We start from the raw sequence: 19,611 nt of genomic DNA, 5'->3' as shown, positions 1-19,611 counted from the left end.
AGAAATTAAAAGAAGAAATTTATATTCTTATTTGGAAATACCCACTTTATATGTGAGATCTGACAATTGAGAGCTGTTTATTTTCATGAGAATAAGTTTTAAGAGTACTTACATCTCACTCTAGTAACAGAGTACTAGATCTCTTGATAAAATGAGCCTTTTACCTCCCAAATGAATATTAATGCTGATAAGGGGTTTTTATCTAAGTTCAGAAATGGGGAGGGCAGAAGCAGAATACACATTCATGTATCAACTCCTAGGCAATGCAGGCCATCCAGACTAAACAAACTGAAACCAAATATTTGACAAAAAGCAGTGACAAAGTTATTGCTGATTTCTGACCACTTCTCTTTGATATCCAGCTAAGAAGAACAGATGTATTATTGTCTTCCCCATTGAGAATCAGCACCTGAGCCTCCTGTGAAAGTGTTCAGTATTAGACACTTGTTGTTAACAACAAAAGAACATTTCGTGACTGCTAATAACAATACTGAGAAATTCATATTTTCAAAGTAATATTATCCAATATTTTAATAAAATCCACTCTGAGATAAAAATTCACTCTGAGATACTATCTAGCCCTGTCTCAGATTAGGTTGTAAGAGCACTTGTGTTAAAACTCAAGATTTTGGAAATTCTCTTCTATTATTCAGTGGAGTAAGATGGCTCAGACAGTTGCTATTCTATTCTAGGTACTGTAGAACAGATTTCATTTTAGAACTGGCAACAAGTTAGTACAAAAGGCAAATATGGAGAATTAAACTTTTTAAAAAAACAGGTAAGGGAAGAAGATTATGTACTATTTTTAAAGCTTTCAGAGAACAACTATAGGCAAAAGCAACTGAAAAAGTGTTTCAGAAAGGACAATGACAAAGTTTTTCAGAACAGAGAATGGAAGAACTTGAAAATTAATTAATATTAAATGTTTTTTAGTATTGAAATGAGCAAGAATATTACACATTACACATTCTCTCTTCTCTTTTAGTGAGATTTATCATCTAATCCATAGATCATGTCACAAAATGAACTGTGCTGATCAATTATATACAAATTATATTTGAAATAGATTTGGAAACAATGTTTTATCTTCAAAGAACCTATTCTGATAAATAATTGAGAAATGTCAGGAATATGTATCTACCTCAGCTTTGTACTACTGTAAAAAACAGCTGCCTGGACACCTTAAAAACAGGTGAGCCCCTTTGAAGCATTGCTTAGAAGAGAAAAGAGTGCTTTGCCTGCTGTTCATGTCCCTTGTTTTAGATAAAAACATCACTGTGAGAAAAGAAGGGTACTGCCCATGCTGTATATTCTTAGGTATAACTTGAGGCACTGCATATTTTTCATATTATGAGCTGCAAAACTCCTGCCTCTAATGGAAAACGACTTAGGTTATAGGCTAAGTGAGCATGAAGGTGGCAATAAAAATAAATCTGCTATGTATTTCATGCCTAAGTATTAACTTTGCTTCATTTATCATATCCTGGAATACTTTTAGTCAGGTCTATACCACCAATAATTTGTCAGTCATCATAGATTATTTTAGAAACATTTTGTAAGCTGTGTATATAATACAAAAGCATTCTCTAGTTACTGTTTAACTAGGTGTCACATGCAGTATTCTTCGTCAAATTTCAGTCCAAAAAATCTGTGATTATATTAATCTACAGGCTTAATAGTAACTGATTGCATTCATAAAGTAACAAGATAAATCCACAGAAGCTTCAAAATTGTATCTAATATCACATAAGCTGCATAAAGTGTCACATACAATTATTGCTAAAAAGACAGACAAGAAAAGTACTTCATACAATCATAGAATTCTTAAGGTTGGAAAAACCCTCTAAAATAATCAAGTCCAACCATCAACCTAACACCACCAATTTTACCACTAAACCATGTCCCTAAGTGACATGGGATCCAGGGATTGTGACTCAACTACTTCCCTGGGAAGCCAGTGCTTGTTTCAATGTTTGCAACTGTTTCTCTGATAAAATTCTTCCTAATACCGAATCTAAACATGCCCAGGCACAACCTGAGGCCATTTCCTCTTAGGAGAAGAGACCAACTCCCATCTTGTTACAACCTACTTTCAAGCTGAAAGCCTGAGCCTCCTTTTCTCCAGGATAAACACCCCCAGCTCCCTCAGTCACTCCTCAGAAAACAGGACTGGCCCCAAAACTAAGCCCTGGACAGCACCACAGGTGTCCATCTGGCAGCTGGACGTGACTCCAGTCCCCAAAACTCTCTGGGCCTGGCCCCACAGCCAGTTTTTATCCAGCAAAGAGCACACCCATCCAAGCCATGAAGAGTTGGTTTCTCAAGGAGAATGCTGTGGAAGTTCTCTTCCACACAATCCAGGAACCTCCTACACTGCTTCTTCTCTGCTGTGTTTCTCCATTTCCAGAGGACATCTGGTAAGTTGGAGTTCCCCATGAGTAAAAGGACTAGTGACTACAAGACTTCACACATCTGCTTATGGAATATTTCATCTTCCTCTTCATCCTGGTAGGAGGTCTATAACAGACTCCCACCAGAACATCCTCCTTGTTGGCCTTCCCCTGATTTTTAACCATAAACACTCAACGCTGTTGTCACCAGCATCAAGCTCTAGACAGTCAGAACGCTCCCTTCCATACAGGGCTGTCCAACCACCTCTCCTGCCTTGCCAATCCCTTCCAAGGAATTTATAGCCACCCATTGCACACTCCAGGCATGTGAGTCATCCCACCATAGTGATGGCAACTGTGTAATAGTTTTCCAGCTGCAGAATGGGTTCCACCTCCTCCTCTTTGTTGTCCCTTCTGTGTGCATTGGTGTAGGTAGACTTCGGGTTATTGATCCCACCACCCTTCTGCGGGGAGAACCCCTAATTCCTGTGTGACCATTCTCAGGTGCTTCCATGGTGTCTAACCCATCAGTAACTCTTGTATCTTTGAAGCCACATGGATCTCCAGCCCCTACCTCTACTGAGATGTCAGACCAAAGGACCTCACTAGCACACCATCCCTCAAACATTGGCATGCTGTCCCCAGGCTTATCTCAAGTGAGCCTGGTTTTCTATCTCTCTCCCTTCAAATTCAGTTTACTCTTCACTAAACCCTGATAACTGCTGTGCAAAGATCCTTTTCCCCCTTTGAGACAGGTGTACCTCATCTGTCACCAGCAGGCCTGGTGTCATGTAAACCGACCCATGATTATAATTAACACTGTCGAGAGTTCATATCACTAGAAGTATGAAAGCAGAAAGTGAAATTAATTTTCATCTCCCTCATATGGTTACTTATCAAACCAGGCCTCATGAGGACACAAGATGTATTTCAGCTAGAAAAAAAAAAACAACCAGCACATAATTATGCAACTCCTTCGAGCAATGGGTTTGTATCCTTGAAAATTCTCCAGAAAGTATTTTAACTGTGTGAATCACCTCAACTATTACATTGCTGTCAGTTCAGACAAATGATGCATGCAAATACATGCTTGTACAAACAAACAGGGTGTTTATAATGCAACATTTTAATATAATTACATCATCAGGTAATTAGAATGTGCAGTTATATAAGTCTCACCTTTCTCCTTCTGCTACTGAATGAACTGCTAACTACTAAGGAAAGATTAATCTTTATTAGTGACAACTGAGTTAATGGTTTCTGAACATGAAAAGGAAAACAAATGCCTAAAAATGTGAGATTTTCCTAGACAAGCAACTGTCACTATATAAAAAGTTTCTGTACAGCAAGTCATTATTTTGCCAATTGTTTAAAGAAATAAAATAAAGTTTGAGAGTGTAAAGCAGAAAACTGATGGATCACTTAAAGTGAGAGAAACATCTGTACTGACAAGGATACAAAGCTACTACTGAACTCAGAAATTTAGGTGTTTCATTATTTGTGTAGAAAATTATTTATCAAAATACTGCTTTACACCTAGTGGTTAAAAATACCAGATTAAAACAGAAAAGTCCTAGTGACTATTTTCACATTATTCAAGTCTATGGAACTGCATAAAGAGCAAGACAGAGACTGAAGATCTAAATCCATTTGTTATATTTGACCATAACTTCTATGCATTCTATAAACCCAGGGAGTCAAAGTTTCTTTCCAAAGACGCATGAGACACTAATCTTTAATCAGAAAGCACCATTTTATTTTACCTCCTAGGATCTGGATTCAGCCTGGTTGGTGAGAGAAGAAAAAAAAGACTTCATATGGAAAAAGAAAAAAGTAAGTTGGAAAATTCTAATCCTGACTGAAAGCATTTAGGATCTTTTCTATGTTGGGGCAGGGCTTGCAGTTTTACTACATATACTGGATGATAACAAACCATGTTGAGGACATGGACTTTATTTGAATGTGTCTCTTTTGATACATGTACAATTTACATAGAGAGTTTCTTGCAGTACAGTCATTGTCTGATGTGTTGTGTAGGCTAAGTACATTTCTGACCCACAATACAGAGTTAAAAAAAGGCTTATCACTATTTATGTTTTATATGGCTGATTGTATGGATTAGTGAGCAATAACCCCTTTCCACAAAGCACATAAATACATACTTCTGAGACTTCTGTGACTTAGCAAAGCTCCTTTTTGTCTGAATCTTTTATATGCATAAACTGTGTGCAAACTACACATTTATGTCATGTTCTTGCTTTTCATCATTATACATCAAAGTGAATTGTGAGAGAGAACTCCTACAAGCAGGGTGTGAAGCCTGGAAGAATCAATGCAGCAATACCTGAGAAACAGAATGAAAAGCCATAGTCTCTTTCCTGATCATCCAGCTGGCATCATAAAATTGTTCTATTGATAAAATTGTGCTCCATTACCCATTTTTAGCAAATAGATAGGCAATATTTGCACCGCTATCAGGAAACTATACCTGTTTGAACAAAAAGCTTTCACAATAAAGACTTGATACAGAGCACTGGGTTATGACTACTGCAAATATTACCCATCACAATAAATTAATTTATTTTATAGTTAAGAATTCTTAGACCACTATATAAGTTTACTCTTTTTTTTTTTAATCACTTATAACTAAATTTTTCACAGTATGTTTTTCATAAATAAATAAATTAAGGCATAGAGTATCCAGTGCTTTAAATATCCAGTTTTGAACTTCCTGTCAATAGCAAAATCATGCACTATGAGGGAATACAAGAAATTTCTTCACTGAAAAGGTCACTGAGCTTTGGAACAGACTGCCCAGGGAAGTGGCTGAGTCACCATCCCTGGAGCTACTAAAAGATGTGTAGATGTGGCACTTAAGGACATGGTTTAGTGATGGCCTTGGCAATGCTGGGTTAATGGTTGACTTGATGATCTTAAAGGTCTTTTCCAACCTAAACTATTCTATGATTCTATTAATACTGGAAGAAAGGGTCCTGCCTTCCAAACAGCCAATCAACTTCATATTTAAGGAATTTAAGACCTCAAGCAGATATATCTGTATTCCTCTCAATAACTGTAGTGAAGAAAACACAATGGAAGTATAACAACACAGTTCAACAGCACCATCTCAACTAATTAATTTTCTTTCTCCTCAAGATTCCCTGAAACACTAAATACAATATTATCTCACTTTAAGATTTTTCTTTCCCCCAGAGGAAAATAACTGTATGAAAACTGTCCAGCCATTTACTATGACAATTTGCATCGTTATCTCTTTTTATTACTGCAACAGAGCGTGTTGATAATAGACTACCAAATTAACATTTCTCATGTATTTGAAAGTAATGGAGAAAAACTAATTCAGTTAAGCTACAAAGAATAAACTTGATGCAAATTATATAACTTCTATAAATATCAGATATGCTTGATAAACTCTCATGTTTGTCAAATGCCTCTATACTGAAGTGGTTGTCTTACCTGCCACTGTTTCATGAGGTCCCGAACCATTTTGGCATCCTCTAGTGTCTTTTCTTTGTGTGTAGCATCCTGCAGGACATTTGCAGTTGTTTCAGCTTCTGTAAGCCAAGCAAGGAACTTTTCGAGATCCAGGTAGAATTGCTGCAACATTCTTAGGGCTGATTCCAGAGCTGCTTCACGTTCAAAAACCCTGCACAAGTACAAATAATCAAATACATTGTTCTTTGCAAGAAAAAAACCTTAATCATTAAATCAAAATATAACAAAGACACACTAAGTATTTTTCAAGTACCAGTGAAGTAAGTATGCTGATACCTTAGCTACAGAACGTGCACTGTAGGTTTGGCAGGTAGGGTTCTTTTTTTATATTTTCACCTGAGAAGCAGTAAATGAAATTCATCTGACACAAAATTAAGTAAAACCACTTCTTTCTAAGTGTTATGCCTAAAATATGCAGAACTGAAAATCAGAAGTAATTCCCTGGTTTGTTTTAATAAAAGATTATTTTCTTACACTACAGTGGAAATTCTTGTTTATTTTTAGAAATCACAAAATAGTTCCTGACCACTGCATGATATGATAAATTTGAAGATTAGTTTTCATGACTTGAAACCTTTGGAGATTGTTCAGCACCTTAAATGCTAATAACACTGAAGTTTCTGGTAGGTTTTGTGGTTTCTTTTTTGAAATTACTGTTTTATTTTCAATATGAATGTGATAAATTACAAGGATGATGTCTATCAGTTACATGATAAAATACAAGTTTTAAAGGCAAAGGCTATCTTATCCTTGAGGAAGGTCTAACTCACAGATTAGGAAAGAACACAAAAGATTTCAGCAATTCTTGTGCTGAAAAAACATTAAAGCAGATCTGTGTTACATCAGCATTCATGTACAATGCAGGTGTCACATATTCACTGACTTTTTTACTTTGAACTTGAGCAAAATATGGATTTAGAAACATGAGCAGCTAAGTATGACATTGTTCATTAACACGAATCTGTCAAGGTTACTTCCCTATTGTATTACATGCATATTTGTTTAATATCAACATGATAACAAAATAATTTTTTAAGCTCTGAAAATACTTAGTGAGGTCATTTGGTAATGTGCATTATTTCAAGTGGAATGAATGCAATTTGATGCACACCTATGTTAAGTCTACACACCTGTGGTGGTCTTCACATATCTCGATAGATTTCCTGTCTAGTTGTATAGTTTTTTAGGGAGAGACTAGGATACTAGATTCAAATAGATGTAATTTCTCAAGTTGTAATTTATCAGAGGAGGTAATGGAATTTCCAAGTGCTAATCTCTCTTTCTAATCCTGTTCCCTGTCATGAAGTGATTGTACTCCTTGGAAAGTAATGATATCACCCTAAAACCCAGTACGCTAGTAGAAGTGAGAAAAGAAAAAAAACCACACCACCACAAGTTTTGCCAAGTGGCACTGACTTAACATGCTTTTGACAAGCATATAAGTAAACAGCAGCAGAGGATAGTAAGAACAGAAAAATCCAGTCAGAGTACAGGCAAGGACAACCATTTCAGAAAAAAAATATCCTCCCTGAGAGACTAATGCCACAAGAACTGCCATTTTTCTATTATATTTTTAATCCTTTGACATCTTATTTGCTTTTCCCAACCATTTTGTTAAAAAAAGACTTAATTTTTTATTCAACATCTGAGAAAGCTATTGAACGCTTCACTACAAACTCATCTATCAATTTTTTTAAAGCTTAAAAATGGACTGGATTTTCACCTCAGTTGCACCTGTTGCCACCTACAGGAATTCTCCACATCATGGCACTGCTTAGCCTGCATTAGAATGTGTCCCCAGGGGGCTGTCAGTAGGAAACACTCAGCTGAAGAATAGTGAACATGATCTCTTTCCCAGCTTTATTCTGTGTGGGCATAAACATGGCTTGTGGGTAGGCTACCCTTGAAATTTAAAATAACTTCAATGAAAGAATTTACCCTTTTTTTAAACTAATGAATAATTACATAGAAATTATGCATAAATATACTAGCAATATACATTAAAAGATAATAAGACACAGAAAATCTTTTACCTGGAAAATACTGTATTGACCTATTTACCACTTTTAGCTCAAAACCAGCATCACATTTATTCAACACAATTTGGAAATGGAATATACTTGCATGAACTGAATGTATTTTTTCCAGTTCTTCAGAGCACAATTCTGAGATATGCTTTACAGCATTATTCTAATTCAATTTACAGTGTGCAGCATGGTAGTTAATAGCCTTTGCAGAATCACATATAACATTTTTTTCCTCACCCAGTTCCTTCAAACCATGAAAGACATATTTTTAACTACTGTACACCTGAATTCCTATAAATACATAACAATAATAATAACATTCTGCAAATACACAGTGAGATTTAAAAAAAAAACAAAACACAAGCACAGATATGTAAATGATATTCAAAGGGAAAGCAATTTGAAGGATTACTCAAATCAGAATTTGTGTTTTAGAGAAAGCCTCAGACTTCATGAAAAAATACAGCATTTTATTGACCTGGGCAAAGAATGAAGTTTTTATCATGAAGAGTCTTCTGTCACTTCTATGATGCACAGAAATCTTACGGCACATAATCCTTTCAGTCTACAGAAAAATGTTTCTTATCTATGAGCATAGATAGACACCCATCAGAAAATATGTAGTAGTTTGCATTTTAAATTTTGGTACAGCTAACATGCAATAAACATTCAGCTACATTGACAGTTCTGCAGCGTATCAGTAAACTTCACTCTACTTGGCTTTCTCACTACAAAAGTATGAAGTTAGAATGAGAAAAGAAGGTCTAAACATGAAGAATAAAACTGAGCATCAAATCCAGCATATGATAAACTGCAGAAAATCATAGGGAAGAAAGAAATATATATATTGAACAGGACATTATTGCACAAAACCAAAATAAAGATGCTTTCTCTTTAGTCTCTATTATCCAGATATGTTTAATTTTAGAGGGAATGCAAGCTGTAAGAAATTAACAGGAAGTAACCAGAACTATATTTTAGTGTAAATGGAAAACTGCACAGTGCAAACACTACAGCATACTCCTAAAATACTAAAAGATAGTAATAACAATTTAAAAATATCTATTTTAATGGAATAATCATGATTTAATCTGTTCTACTATGATATAAAAATAATCACACAGAGTATAACCAAAAGCCTCTTATTCAAGGAAGAAACACTAAAGGTGGGATTTATCTTATTTGCATCTAGAAACCCAGAGGACAGGCAAACTACACTCTCTCTATAAAACATAGACACTAGCATTTCTGGAATTTAGTTTCTCCTCCCTTGTCTATCCACATCTGTCATACCAGATCAAGGTTAGAGTAAATTTTTGTCTCCTGACTACAACAGTAAATCAGCTATAATTTAGATAATTTGAATTTTACACAAGCCTAAATTTTTTTTATGTCTAAAAGTTGGCAAGCTGGTGTTCAATCATCCCTGTAAATTTGATTTTTAGGAACCAGTGGGATCAGTGAGAGTGGACTCACCAACTCTAGCTGTCGTATGAGTTTTGTTGCAGGACAGAAGTTATGATGCTCTTTTAAGAAGGCTTGGAGTTGAGGGGATAGTGGTGGGAGAGGAAATGAGTCAAGTGATGTGTGAGCATTTACACTGACAGGAAGATGTTTTCAAGGGTTTTTAAAAAAATCCACAAAAAAAGGAAGGTTACTAGCCTCTGTTTCAGGACATTTCTGTCATGCTGAGAACTTTTAAAGCTAACATCTTTTTAAACATAGCAGTATACAAACGTTCATGAAGAAAAGGAGGGGAAAATTATGTTACCTTAAATCTGTGTTATCCTCAAGTTCATAAGCAAGGTATTGTATTAGTTTTTAACTAAAACCCAGAGTTCACACCATGACATACATGCAAAATAAATATATAAAACAAAATACAACTTCTGTACCGCTGAACATCTTGATATAGAATCAAACAAGGAGCAGAAGGTAAGGGAATGGTGGTCTCAGTAAGAGTTGGACTTGATGATCCTTGTGGGTCCCTTCTACCTCAGAATGTTCTGGGATTCTGTGACTGAAGGTATCACAACAGTACTTCATTCAACACTACCCAATCCCATACAACTCAAGGAATAGAGTGTTTGTAGAGGCTCTGTGAGCCTGAATATCAGATTTTTCTTCAACTGTAGTTTTTGCTACATAATTTGGAATCAATCATTCACATTTATGAGTATCTATTTATGTATTTCAAATTGTAATGCTTATTCACAGTATGAGACACATTGTGAGGGTCAGTGTGTGAATAATGCTTTGAGATACTCAGAAAACAGGACACACAGTAAGTGCAGAGCACAAAGTAACAAATTTCTGTTCCCCAGGTATTTCTTTAAAAGCAATAAAAGTAAAGCAACTCTGTATCATTCAGTGTTCAATAGGTCACTAAATCACACTTCCATCTGCAGAATGTAGTGATCTAAAGTTATCTTACTGAGATATAAGGTAAAATATGCTGGACTGCTGTCTGACAAAGCATCAGGAAATGGTTTTACTTCTATAGTCCTTGTAGTTCTCTCTCTATAATTGTATTTTCTCTTTTCTAAAAGTACAGTTCCATACAACAAAAAATGCAATAAAATAAAAAATGTTACTTGAATTTCCTTTATCTGCAGCCAACTATCACAGAGAATTTGAACTACATGCCTCTTCCTGTTAATGCTGGAAAAAGTTTGCACATTTTTCATGAGGTTTATATCCCTTGTACCAATATGACAAAGGAACAATTGCAAAGCTTGATTGGAATATTTAATTTTTACTACTAAATAAATTTAAGCTCTCACTGGTAACTTTTCTTCAGCTGCTTTAACTTGGACTGATAAAGAACCAATCAAAGAGGCAGAATAATTTAACCTCAGATAAAGTTAGAACACAAAGAGATGTCACAGATATGAAAATTAAATTCTTAAAATAACTATTATTGATATAATTTTGAAAGTCAAAGTCAAAATTAATAATATTCATTAATTTTGGGAATGCTGGTTAGAGGAACTTTCTCTCAGAATCTAAGGACTGTATTTTAAAGTGCCAGTTGAAGTTATTAATACATGCTAGTAAGTGATTAATATGCAGATTAACTTTGGAACTCCTGATACAACATGCAGTGGGGAAAACAGTGTTGAGACAGTATTTTAAGTACTGCTTTCCTTTGGTTTTCTGCATGTCAATTAGCTTAACACCACAGTAAGGGACACTTGGGATTCTTCCAGTAACACTTCTGCATAAATGAGCCTTTTAGTTTGACCATCTGAACAGAGGTACTAGGTTTTGTCTGCTGTAGATCACTGGCATGTGGATGTAGATATAAATTTTTTGAGTGATCTTTATACATGCAAGCTTATGTCCTACTATCACTCTTTTGTCTGGCTTGTTGGAAAATGTTCTTAACCAAGTTGATCCTACAGTACTGGAGATTGCTCACCTGTGTGCAACTCTACCTCTGAAATGACTTCGTTGTAAATGGTGAGAAAGCCTCAAACTGCAACCAAACTCAGAGCTACACCACCAGCATCCAAACTACTTGAGTTCTGAATGAGGAACCAGGAAAGCTTTGGTGTGCTGGTACAGAATTCTGTACTCTAAAGACAGGCTTTTGGGCTTTTTTCTAAAGACATTTTGTGCTTCAGTCTGTTACTGTAAGGACTGAGGGACAAACCTGGTGAAAAATCTACTTCTAAAAGGCAACAGTAACTTTCTAGAACTCTCTGCCTGATCTTATCACTGCTAATATCTTCCTGAGGTTTGGAAGATGCGGAGAACTTAAGGAAGGAAATATTTCATTTTGCAAGTCTTTGAATAAACAAGCTCCTTTTAAGGATCCCAGTGGGAATATACTGGTGCTGCCCCTGCTGATTCAGCCATATCAACAGGATTCCTACCAGTGATATCATTCTGTCTGTATTTCTACGTGCATGTCCTGGATTCAGCTGGGATAGAGTTAATTTTCTTCCTAGCATCTGGTACGGTGCTGTGTTTTGTATTCTCTGTGAGAATAATGTTGATAACCCAGTGATGTTTCAGTTGTTGCTGAGCAGTGCTTACCCTAAGTCAAGGACTTCTCAGTATCTCATGCTCTGCCAGGTAGAGGACACAGAAGCTGTCAGGAAGCACAGCCAGGACAGGTGACCTGAGCTGTCCAAAGGGGCATTCCACACCCAGAACATCATGCCCAGTACATGAGCTGGAAGGCTGGGGTTAAACCTCAACAGTGCAGTATTTCTGTCTTACACTAATTTCTCAAGAACTTGATCTACTGCCTGAGAGCTTACTTGATTTCTTCAGACAAGTTGAAGGGCATCTCTGCCTTGGCTGCACTATCCATATTTATAACAAATGAATAAGCAGTGAAGTAATTTTAAATTCCAGACGTAATTGTGCATACAGAGAGATTAAGTGCAACAGCTGGTCCAAAATAAACGCATAAAGGCAGCTCTCTGCTGATTCTATTCCACAGGAAGGAAGAACAAAAGCCCTCAACGTTTCCATGCTCCGATTGGAACTCAGAATGTCTTCATATGGACAAAGTAATGCTCTTTCCCTGATAATTAGACAGTTTCCTTAATGATGCCAGTTCCTTCAGATATGAAAATTAGAACATTCTAACACATCTCCTGATCATAGTGATAAGCCCACATAGTTTGTCTTTTCTTAAACATCTGCTGAGGCAAAGGGGGAAATGCTTCAATGAAGTTACTCACTCTACTATGCAACATGTGAGTAGTTTTTCCCGAACAGTTTTCTGAACGGAGTATAATAAATCTCTTCAAAACAAGAAATATGTTTCTGGTGTTTCTGTACTTAGGAAAATGGATGCAGCAAGAGAGGGAAATGATTTCTTTTGATATTATTCACTGGCTTGCTTGTTTCTAGATTTATACCTCTCATAGACCTTCTTGAAATAGCCCGGACTTGTATGAAAATAACAAAAATCATCAACCCTTCTCCCAGCATTTTCCTCTTTGTCACTAAAGATACTAAATCAATTTGAAAATATATTTTTGAATTTAGATTGTTTGTCCCACGCATTACTTTTTAAAGCACAATTGATAATGAAGAGTAAAAAGAGAAAAAAAACCCACCCCAAACCCTGTGTTTATTCATAAATTTTCAGATAAATTCATAAAGTTTCAGATCAACCTTGGATATCAATCCCCCGTCTCTTCTATAGTATTTTTTATGAGACTGAGAAGAGCTGCTAAAAAGAAAGGAAATATCACCCCCTGGGGAACAAAATCACATACATGGACTTCTATGTAGGACCTTTGAACAACCCCTTTTTAATTAAGCACCTGCCAACATCAGCACAAGGGGATCTGTCTTATCCTGGAGTAAAACTTCCATTTTTAAATATATTTTTAAAAATAATTTCTGTCTCTTCTTATACTCTATTCACTTATGGGATCCTACATTCCTGTCCTGGGTTGCAGTATATTCCATTAGCATCCTCATGAGCTGTTGAAATCATGTGGGGCAGTGTTTCCTTGCCTCCTCCCCCCAGACTATCTTGCTGTTAATGGCCCATCATTGTCCCGCCCCATGACTCAGAGATAACTCCCTCCGGACTATCTTCTGTTAACGAGCCTCATCAACACTTGGCCTCATGACTCATTACCCCATTGTGAGATGCTCCACCCAGAGGGAGGAACCAAGCATCCCATCGTGGATATAATCTGAGATTCTGAACACCAGGGACAACCTTTCCACTGGATTTCCAGAGGACAGGAGCTACAAAGCTACCACTGGACCTTCTGAGGAAGAGCAGACCCTCCTACAGGATCACTGCTTCAACAGAACCACATCCACCACTTCAGGAGGACTGCAGCCACTATTTTATAGGACTGCTACCACCACCCTGACTAACAGGGTGTCAGGTTGTAGTCTGACTTTGTCAGTTTGAACCAGTGTTTTCTTTTTTTTTTTTTTTTCCCCTTTTCTTTAATTTCCCTTTTAAATTGTTATTCTGACTTGGTGCTTTCCACTGGTTTGTTTTCAAACTAGTACAATTCCTAAAATGCCTCTTAATGGGATGAAAAAAAGAGAGAGAATTAGAGGGAATTTTTTCTAACAGGCTTTTCTTGCCTCCATCACTTTTGTGTCACTTTCTCGGCTTGCCTCAGCATAGGTGAAGAATATATAAAAACATATTATAACTGTACATTTTCTCTATTTTCATCATAACCATAGATTATCACACTTGCATGGTGAGCTACAGAACAATCATTAATGAAACTAAGGGGACTCCTTTGTAATTACAATCAATTACAGGTTATCTTTTATACTATCAGAAACAGTTTGTGTTTACATGTGATTTCTAATCACCTGATAAATTTTCATTAAAGTCAATCACTTTCCAGAGAATAAATCTTAACTGTTATCAGGTTAAAGAGAAGGGAATCTGAACAATCACAGACATATGAGGTATCATTAAAAATTACTTAGACACAGAATAATAATCTGATTAATTCAGGCCAGAGGCTTTTCTAAATAGCCCTCAATCAGAATTCTAAAAAAGTATCTTAAACCACTGAATAAGTAAAAATAAAAAATCCAAAGAAAAGTAAAAAACAAAATAAAGTCCAACAGAACAAACAACCCCACAACTCCCCCCACCTCAATTCTCTAAACTCATGGAACAGATTCCAGTCTAATCCTTGTATAATTCAATGGCCCAATAAGACACAGGAAGACAACATTTAACAATTCTGGTATTCCCAAGAGAGAAGTCAGAAAAAGAAAAAACCCTAAAATCAAAACTAAAACCAAACAGACAAAACTAATCTCTCATTCTACCAAAAGAAGCAAAAATATTATTGTTCTGTTTAAGTCTTCTTCATACTTCACAGTCTATTAATACGTAGAATTAAGTTTTTCCTTGCATTCCAAAACATATAATTCTTTCAAAATTCCAAGGCAGTCAACTGTACCATTTAATAAACAGCATATTAATTACTCAGATGCAATTTAGTAAGATAAAATCTTTGCTTTCTAAGACAGCAAAGTATAATTAAAACTGATTATGAAATTAATTATATTCTAAAGGCACTTGTTTTCTTAGCCTTACTTACTGTACAAACAACTAGATTTAATAAGACTGTGAAATGCACTGATGGCATTACATGAAATCAATTACAGCTCACAAAGGATACTATTAAACTGTTAGTGTAGTTTTCATTTGGAGCATCAGCCTCTGAGGGGTGAACTCCATGGCCTAGCAAAAAAGTGATTTGCTACAATGCAAGAGAGAGAAGCCTCAGCTCCCAGCCTGGAAAACTCGTCTGGCAGCACTTACAGTTCTTCTTGTACCACACATCATATTAAGTAACACTAAATAAACACTTAGATAAACACACATATTATTTTTCCCCTCTAAAACATGGGCCTCAAGTAGTACTCACATTACACAAAGATGCTGACAGATCAGACTGACTCAATATATTTTAAAACATATATTCTGTCAACGTATTTTAAAAAGCATAAAATGCTAATCAGAAAAAAACAAAACAGCTCTGTAATATTCAGGTCAGAAGCAGCTGGTAACCAAAACTGGTTAGCATCTGAATAAGAAGGAAAGAAAGTAGCCTGCCTACTGCTTCTTATATTTATATAATCTAATAAAAAAATATTAGTTGCAAAGAACCATTCCATATTGTATATTTATTCTTTACTCTTCAGGAAGTTTCAGACTGCTACAGAAAACTGAAATATAGAATAAGTTCTCCACTATAAGGAGAGAATCTGATTAAAATAGATCTGCTGCAGAAAATGGTAAAACAACAACTACAACCAGAGGTAATATGAGAATAATATAGAGAAATATAATAATATAGAGAAATACTAATAATTTATTATTATGCAGATTCAACAACATGGAAGGAAACTACAGCTCTAGTTCTGTTCCGCAGGATCATGCAAATATAAATAAATAATTAAGTAATGAAATTCCAGAGCCCAGTTCAGCAAATTCAGATGGTGCTCAACTCACTCTCAGTTCAACAGAACTTCAGCATGTGATTGATACAAAGGCCTTACAGAGAAAACCCTAACTCCACTGAGATGAATGGCTAACCTTCAGCTGACTTCAAAGGGATGTTCTCTGATAGTTCTACCTCAATTCTTTTTTGCATGAATTTCAAAGACTAAAGTTCTTCGCAGAAGAAATCATAACCCTTCAAACAACAATTCTGGACCATTTGACAGAGTGGAGAGAGACATAAATACCCAAACTCTAAGTCTGGGAGTGAGGAAGTCTGACTATTCTGCTATGAAGAGACAAGATAAAAATGGATATACCTGAAACTTTGTGTGCTCACAGGCAATTCTGGCAGAGTCATCCAAATCTAACTCTTAAGTAGTGCATGATTTGCAATGTTTCTTTCCTTCCTAATGATTTTTGAAATAGTTATCAGGTGTTTACATTAAAAAGATACTCAATTTGGCTTGAGATCTATCATTTTGTACTCACTGTCAAGCAAGTATCCCCTACATATTATTGATAATTTATCCAACATCTGAGGAGATGCATTTCTTTTCCCTATATGTCTACCTGTTCTCAAACCACTTTCCAAATTTAGGCATGGAAATAAGCCCATAACTGATGCATTCATCAGTTTAACTGACGATATAGCTTTACTTCAGATTATGCAAAGAAATCCATAAAGTATATCATAACCCCTACACAAGCAGCTATTTAGGAAGCAAGTTGGGGATGCAAAGTTTTGTTACAGAAACCTCTTGAATAAAACAAAACTGAGATTAAGAGTATATAATGTAAATAATGTTCAACCCTTAGCATTAGGAGCCTGTTCCAAGGGAGTAGTAAAAGGTGGTATGAAGTGCAGTAATTAACCACTGAGAAAAAGGTATGAAGAGCAAAATGGCAAATTTATTGAGATTAGTCAAACCCAGAAGAACTTGAATAATTCCAAATGGAAAAAAAAAAACCATTAGGAATATGATAGCAGAAAGATTCAATAGATGTGTCTAAAAACAAAAGGTACTACAAGGAATATTTAAACTCAGTATAATCTGCTGGGTTCTGAACTAGCTGTAGCCTTGAAGGTATTAAGTATTTCAAATCAAGACCAACAGCTTAATGAAGGTTCCAATACATATTAGCATCTGAAAGATAGTAAAAATGAAAGGAATTAATGTTTATGTCCATCTTTAACTCACTCTATTGAGGCTGGGCTGGGTACTTTTTCCCAATCAGCAGAAAGGAAAATAATATCAGACATAAAAGGACTAAAGCAGTGACATGATATGAAAACTAATTTAGCTAAAACAAAATTTAATAAATATGTTCCATACTCCTACTTTTATTTTCCCCAACTTGAAAAGAAGTAACAGTGACAAATGTCCACAGTTCCAAAGGGTAGCACAGTGTAAAAAGGAAGGGTGTCAGCAGAGGCAGATCTGAGCTGTGGTTTCTTAGTGCCATCTTATTTGACAAGTGCATATTGCTGGTGTTTCCACTGGAAAAAAAGAGAAGACAAGCCCTAGAAGAGCTGCTTCCCATCCCTTGGAGTAAATCCTCTGAGAAACTTACAGGTAAACGACCTCAAAAACAAACTAACTTCTTGGAATCAGTAAAGGTGTATGGTTCATCAACTGAAACTGCTAGTAATTAATTAACATGGCTGAAGCATCTACCTCAGACATGTTCCAAACTCTAAGAACTCATGGAAATTTTGGAACTGCTTACCATTACTGACAATAAACAGCATAATGTTTTTCAGATTTTAAGACATAAAATAACCAAACCCAACATATATAAGCCATGTTGTGGAGTACAGAAAATGCATCCAAATTAGATTTTAAAAAAATCCCAACCCTAAATTAGACTCTAACTTGCCGTGAATTTAAAAAAAAAATTAAAAAGAAATCATGTAAATTATAAGGGAAAGAAAAGAAAAGAAAAGAAAAGAAAAGAAAAGAAAAGAAAAGAAAAGAAAAGAAAAGAAAAGAAAAGAAAAGAAAAGAAAAGAAAAGAAAAGAAAAGAAAAGAAAAGAAAAGAAAAGAAAAGAAAAGAAAAGAAAAGAAAAGAAAAGAAAAGAAAAGAAAAGAAAAGAAAAGAAAAGAAAAGAAAAGAAAAGAGAAAAGGACTATAGAGAATGTATAATATTAATAAGATAAAGTGCAGAAAGTGGAAACTGGGTGTTGCAAGCTTGGCCCTGTAGGCACTTCATAAAACTTTGCTTTTACCATACCCTGTGTCAATTAAACAAATGGAACCTCAGAAATACATAGCACATTTTAAGCAGATAAAAATAATACCACTAAGTGGACCCATATAACGCACTGCCACAAGGCACTACTATGCTTAAGCAGATATATCTCAGATATGTAACTGATTATGTGTCTTGCAGAAAGGAAGAATCTGCAGAAATGCCAGCTGGAGTGATAGTTCCAAGAGCTATTATTTCTTATAATTTGCAGAAGATATTATTTTTTATAGTTTATGGGAGATGTAATGCTTAGTAGCTGGGGAAGTGCTATGCATTTCTTAAATTTGTCAGGGAATGATCATAGGTCAGTTAAATTTGGGGTATTGGTCAAAATGTAATTGATAATGGATGATAAACAAGATGAACCTACTGATCTTTTCACAAATTCCTTGCTTGCTTACTGTTTCCTATTTTATGCACCTGTATCAGACACACCATAAATGCTCTATTCTCAAGATCTACCAGTTTAATCTCACCTCTCCTCAGTGATTTCTCACCACGTCTATTTTAGGACATGCAAGAAAACCCTGTTGCTAATTCTACTGCTTTCCACTCTGCCCTCTGTATTGCCACTTCCCCAGATCTCTGCCTTGGTCAGCAAGAGTCACAACCATCAGCCTCCAGTGCCACTGATCCTCATCAGGAACAATGGGGATTCGTTACCTGTTGATTTCTTTGTGACTTTATATAAAAGCATGTGATTGAAATTTCAGTCACAGCTAAACAACAGCCACACAAAAAAGACAAGCGCTGCCATTGACAACTTGACACATTTGGTGGTAACTTCCAAAGAGAGACTAAGCATTAATAGCAGACTGAATTATCCTCGGTTTCAAGCATGACTGACAAGCCAGGGAGGGGAAAGCTTAGACTGCCTGCACAACAGCTGAAGAAATACCAAAATACAGGGAAAACACCAGGGGAAAAAAAAAACCAAAACAGCAACTGAAGTCAAATTCCTTTTCCTGGCACTCTGCTCAAGTCCATCATCTTTATTAATTTCTGTTCAGTTTGTTTTAAAGGACATGAAGCCTGATAAGTCTATTGAGTGGAATGGAAAGACATTCATTTATTTCATGAGCTTTGAATGAGAGCAATGATCAGTTTGCTATAGTTTGTTAATTTATCTACAGACTAATAGGAAATAGATTTAAGGTTAGACTTTCAGGGCACAGAGCATTAGCTTCTGTTCTTGTTCAAACAGAAACTAAAATTCTCTAATTACTTCCAAAAATCTCACCTTTAAGAGAAAGAACAACACATTTGTCTTAATTTTCTAATGAGATGGGAACAAAAATTGACATTTCCGTTTTTCTCTCACAAAATCAAACTTTGTCTTCCTTAGTACCTTGCTCCTCCTGCATCTCCTGCAGATGCAAAACAGGAATATTTCTCAAATGGAGCATTTCCTTGACATACCCACCCACATTAAGTTCCAGTTACGATTCAAGTTT

The 19,611-nt window shown here is 35.7% G+C and overlaps 1 protein-coding gene across 11 annotated transcripts in view; it reads right to left on the bottom strand.

Annotated features, from left to right (window-relative positions):
* The window catches only part of DMD (dystrophin), a 1,181,986-nt gene that overhangs the window by 237,251 nt on the left and 925,124 nt on the right, over nt 1-19,611 (bottom strand). For all 11 annotated transcript variants that reach the window (XM_069032076.1, XM_069032238.1, XM_069031841.1 and 8 more), the window contains one exon: nt 5,868-6,057. In XM_069032076.1, coding sequence (XP_068888177.1) covers nt 5,868-6,057 — 190 coding nt within the window. The remainder of the gene's footprint in view (nt 1-5,867; nt 6,058-19,611) is intronic.

This window comes from Aphelocoma coerulescens, chromosome 1 (genome assembly GCF_041296385.1).
Source record: "Aphelocoma coerulescens isolate FSJ_1873_10779 chromosome 1, UR_Acoe_1.0, whole genome shotgun sequence".
Classification (NCBI taxonomy): Eukaryota; Metazoa; Chordata; class Aves; order Passeriformes; family Corvidae; genus Aphelocoma; species Aphelocoma coerulescens.
This window is presented reverse-complemented; position numbering and strand designations above follow the sequence as displayed.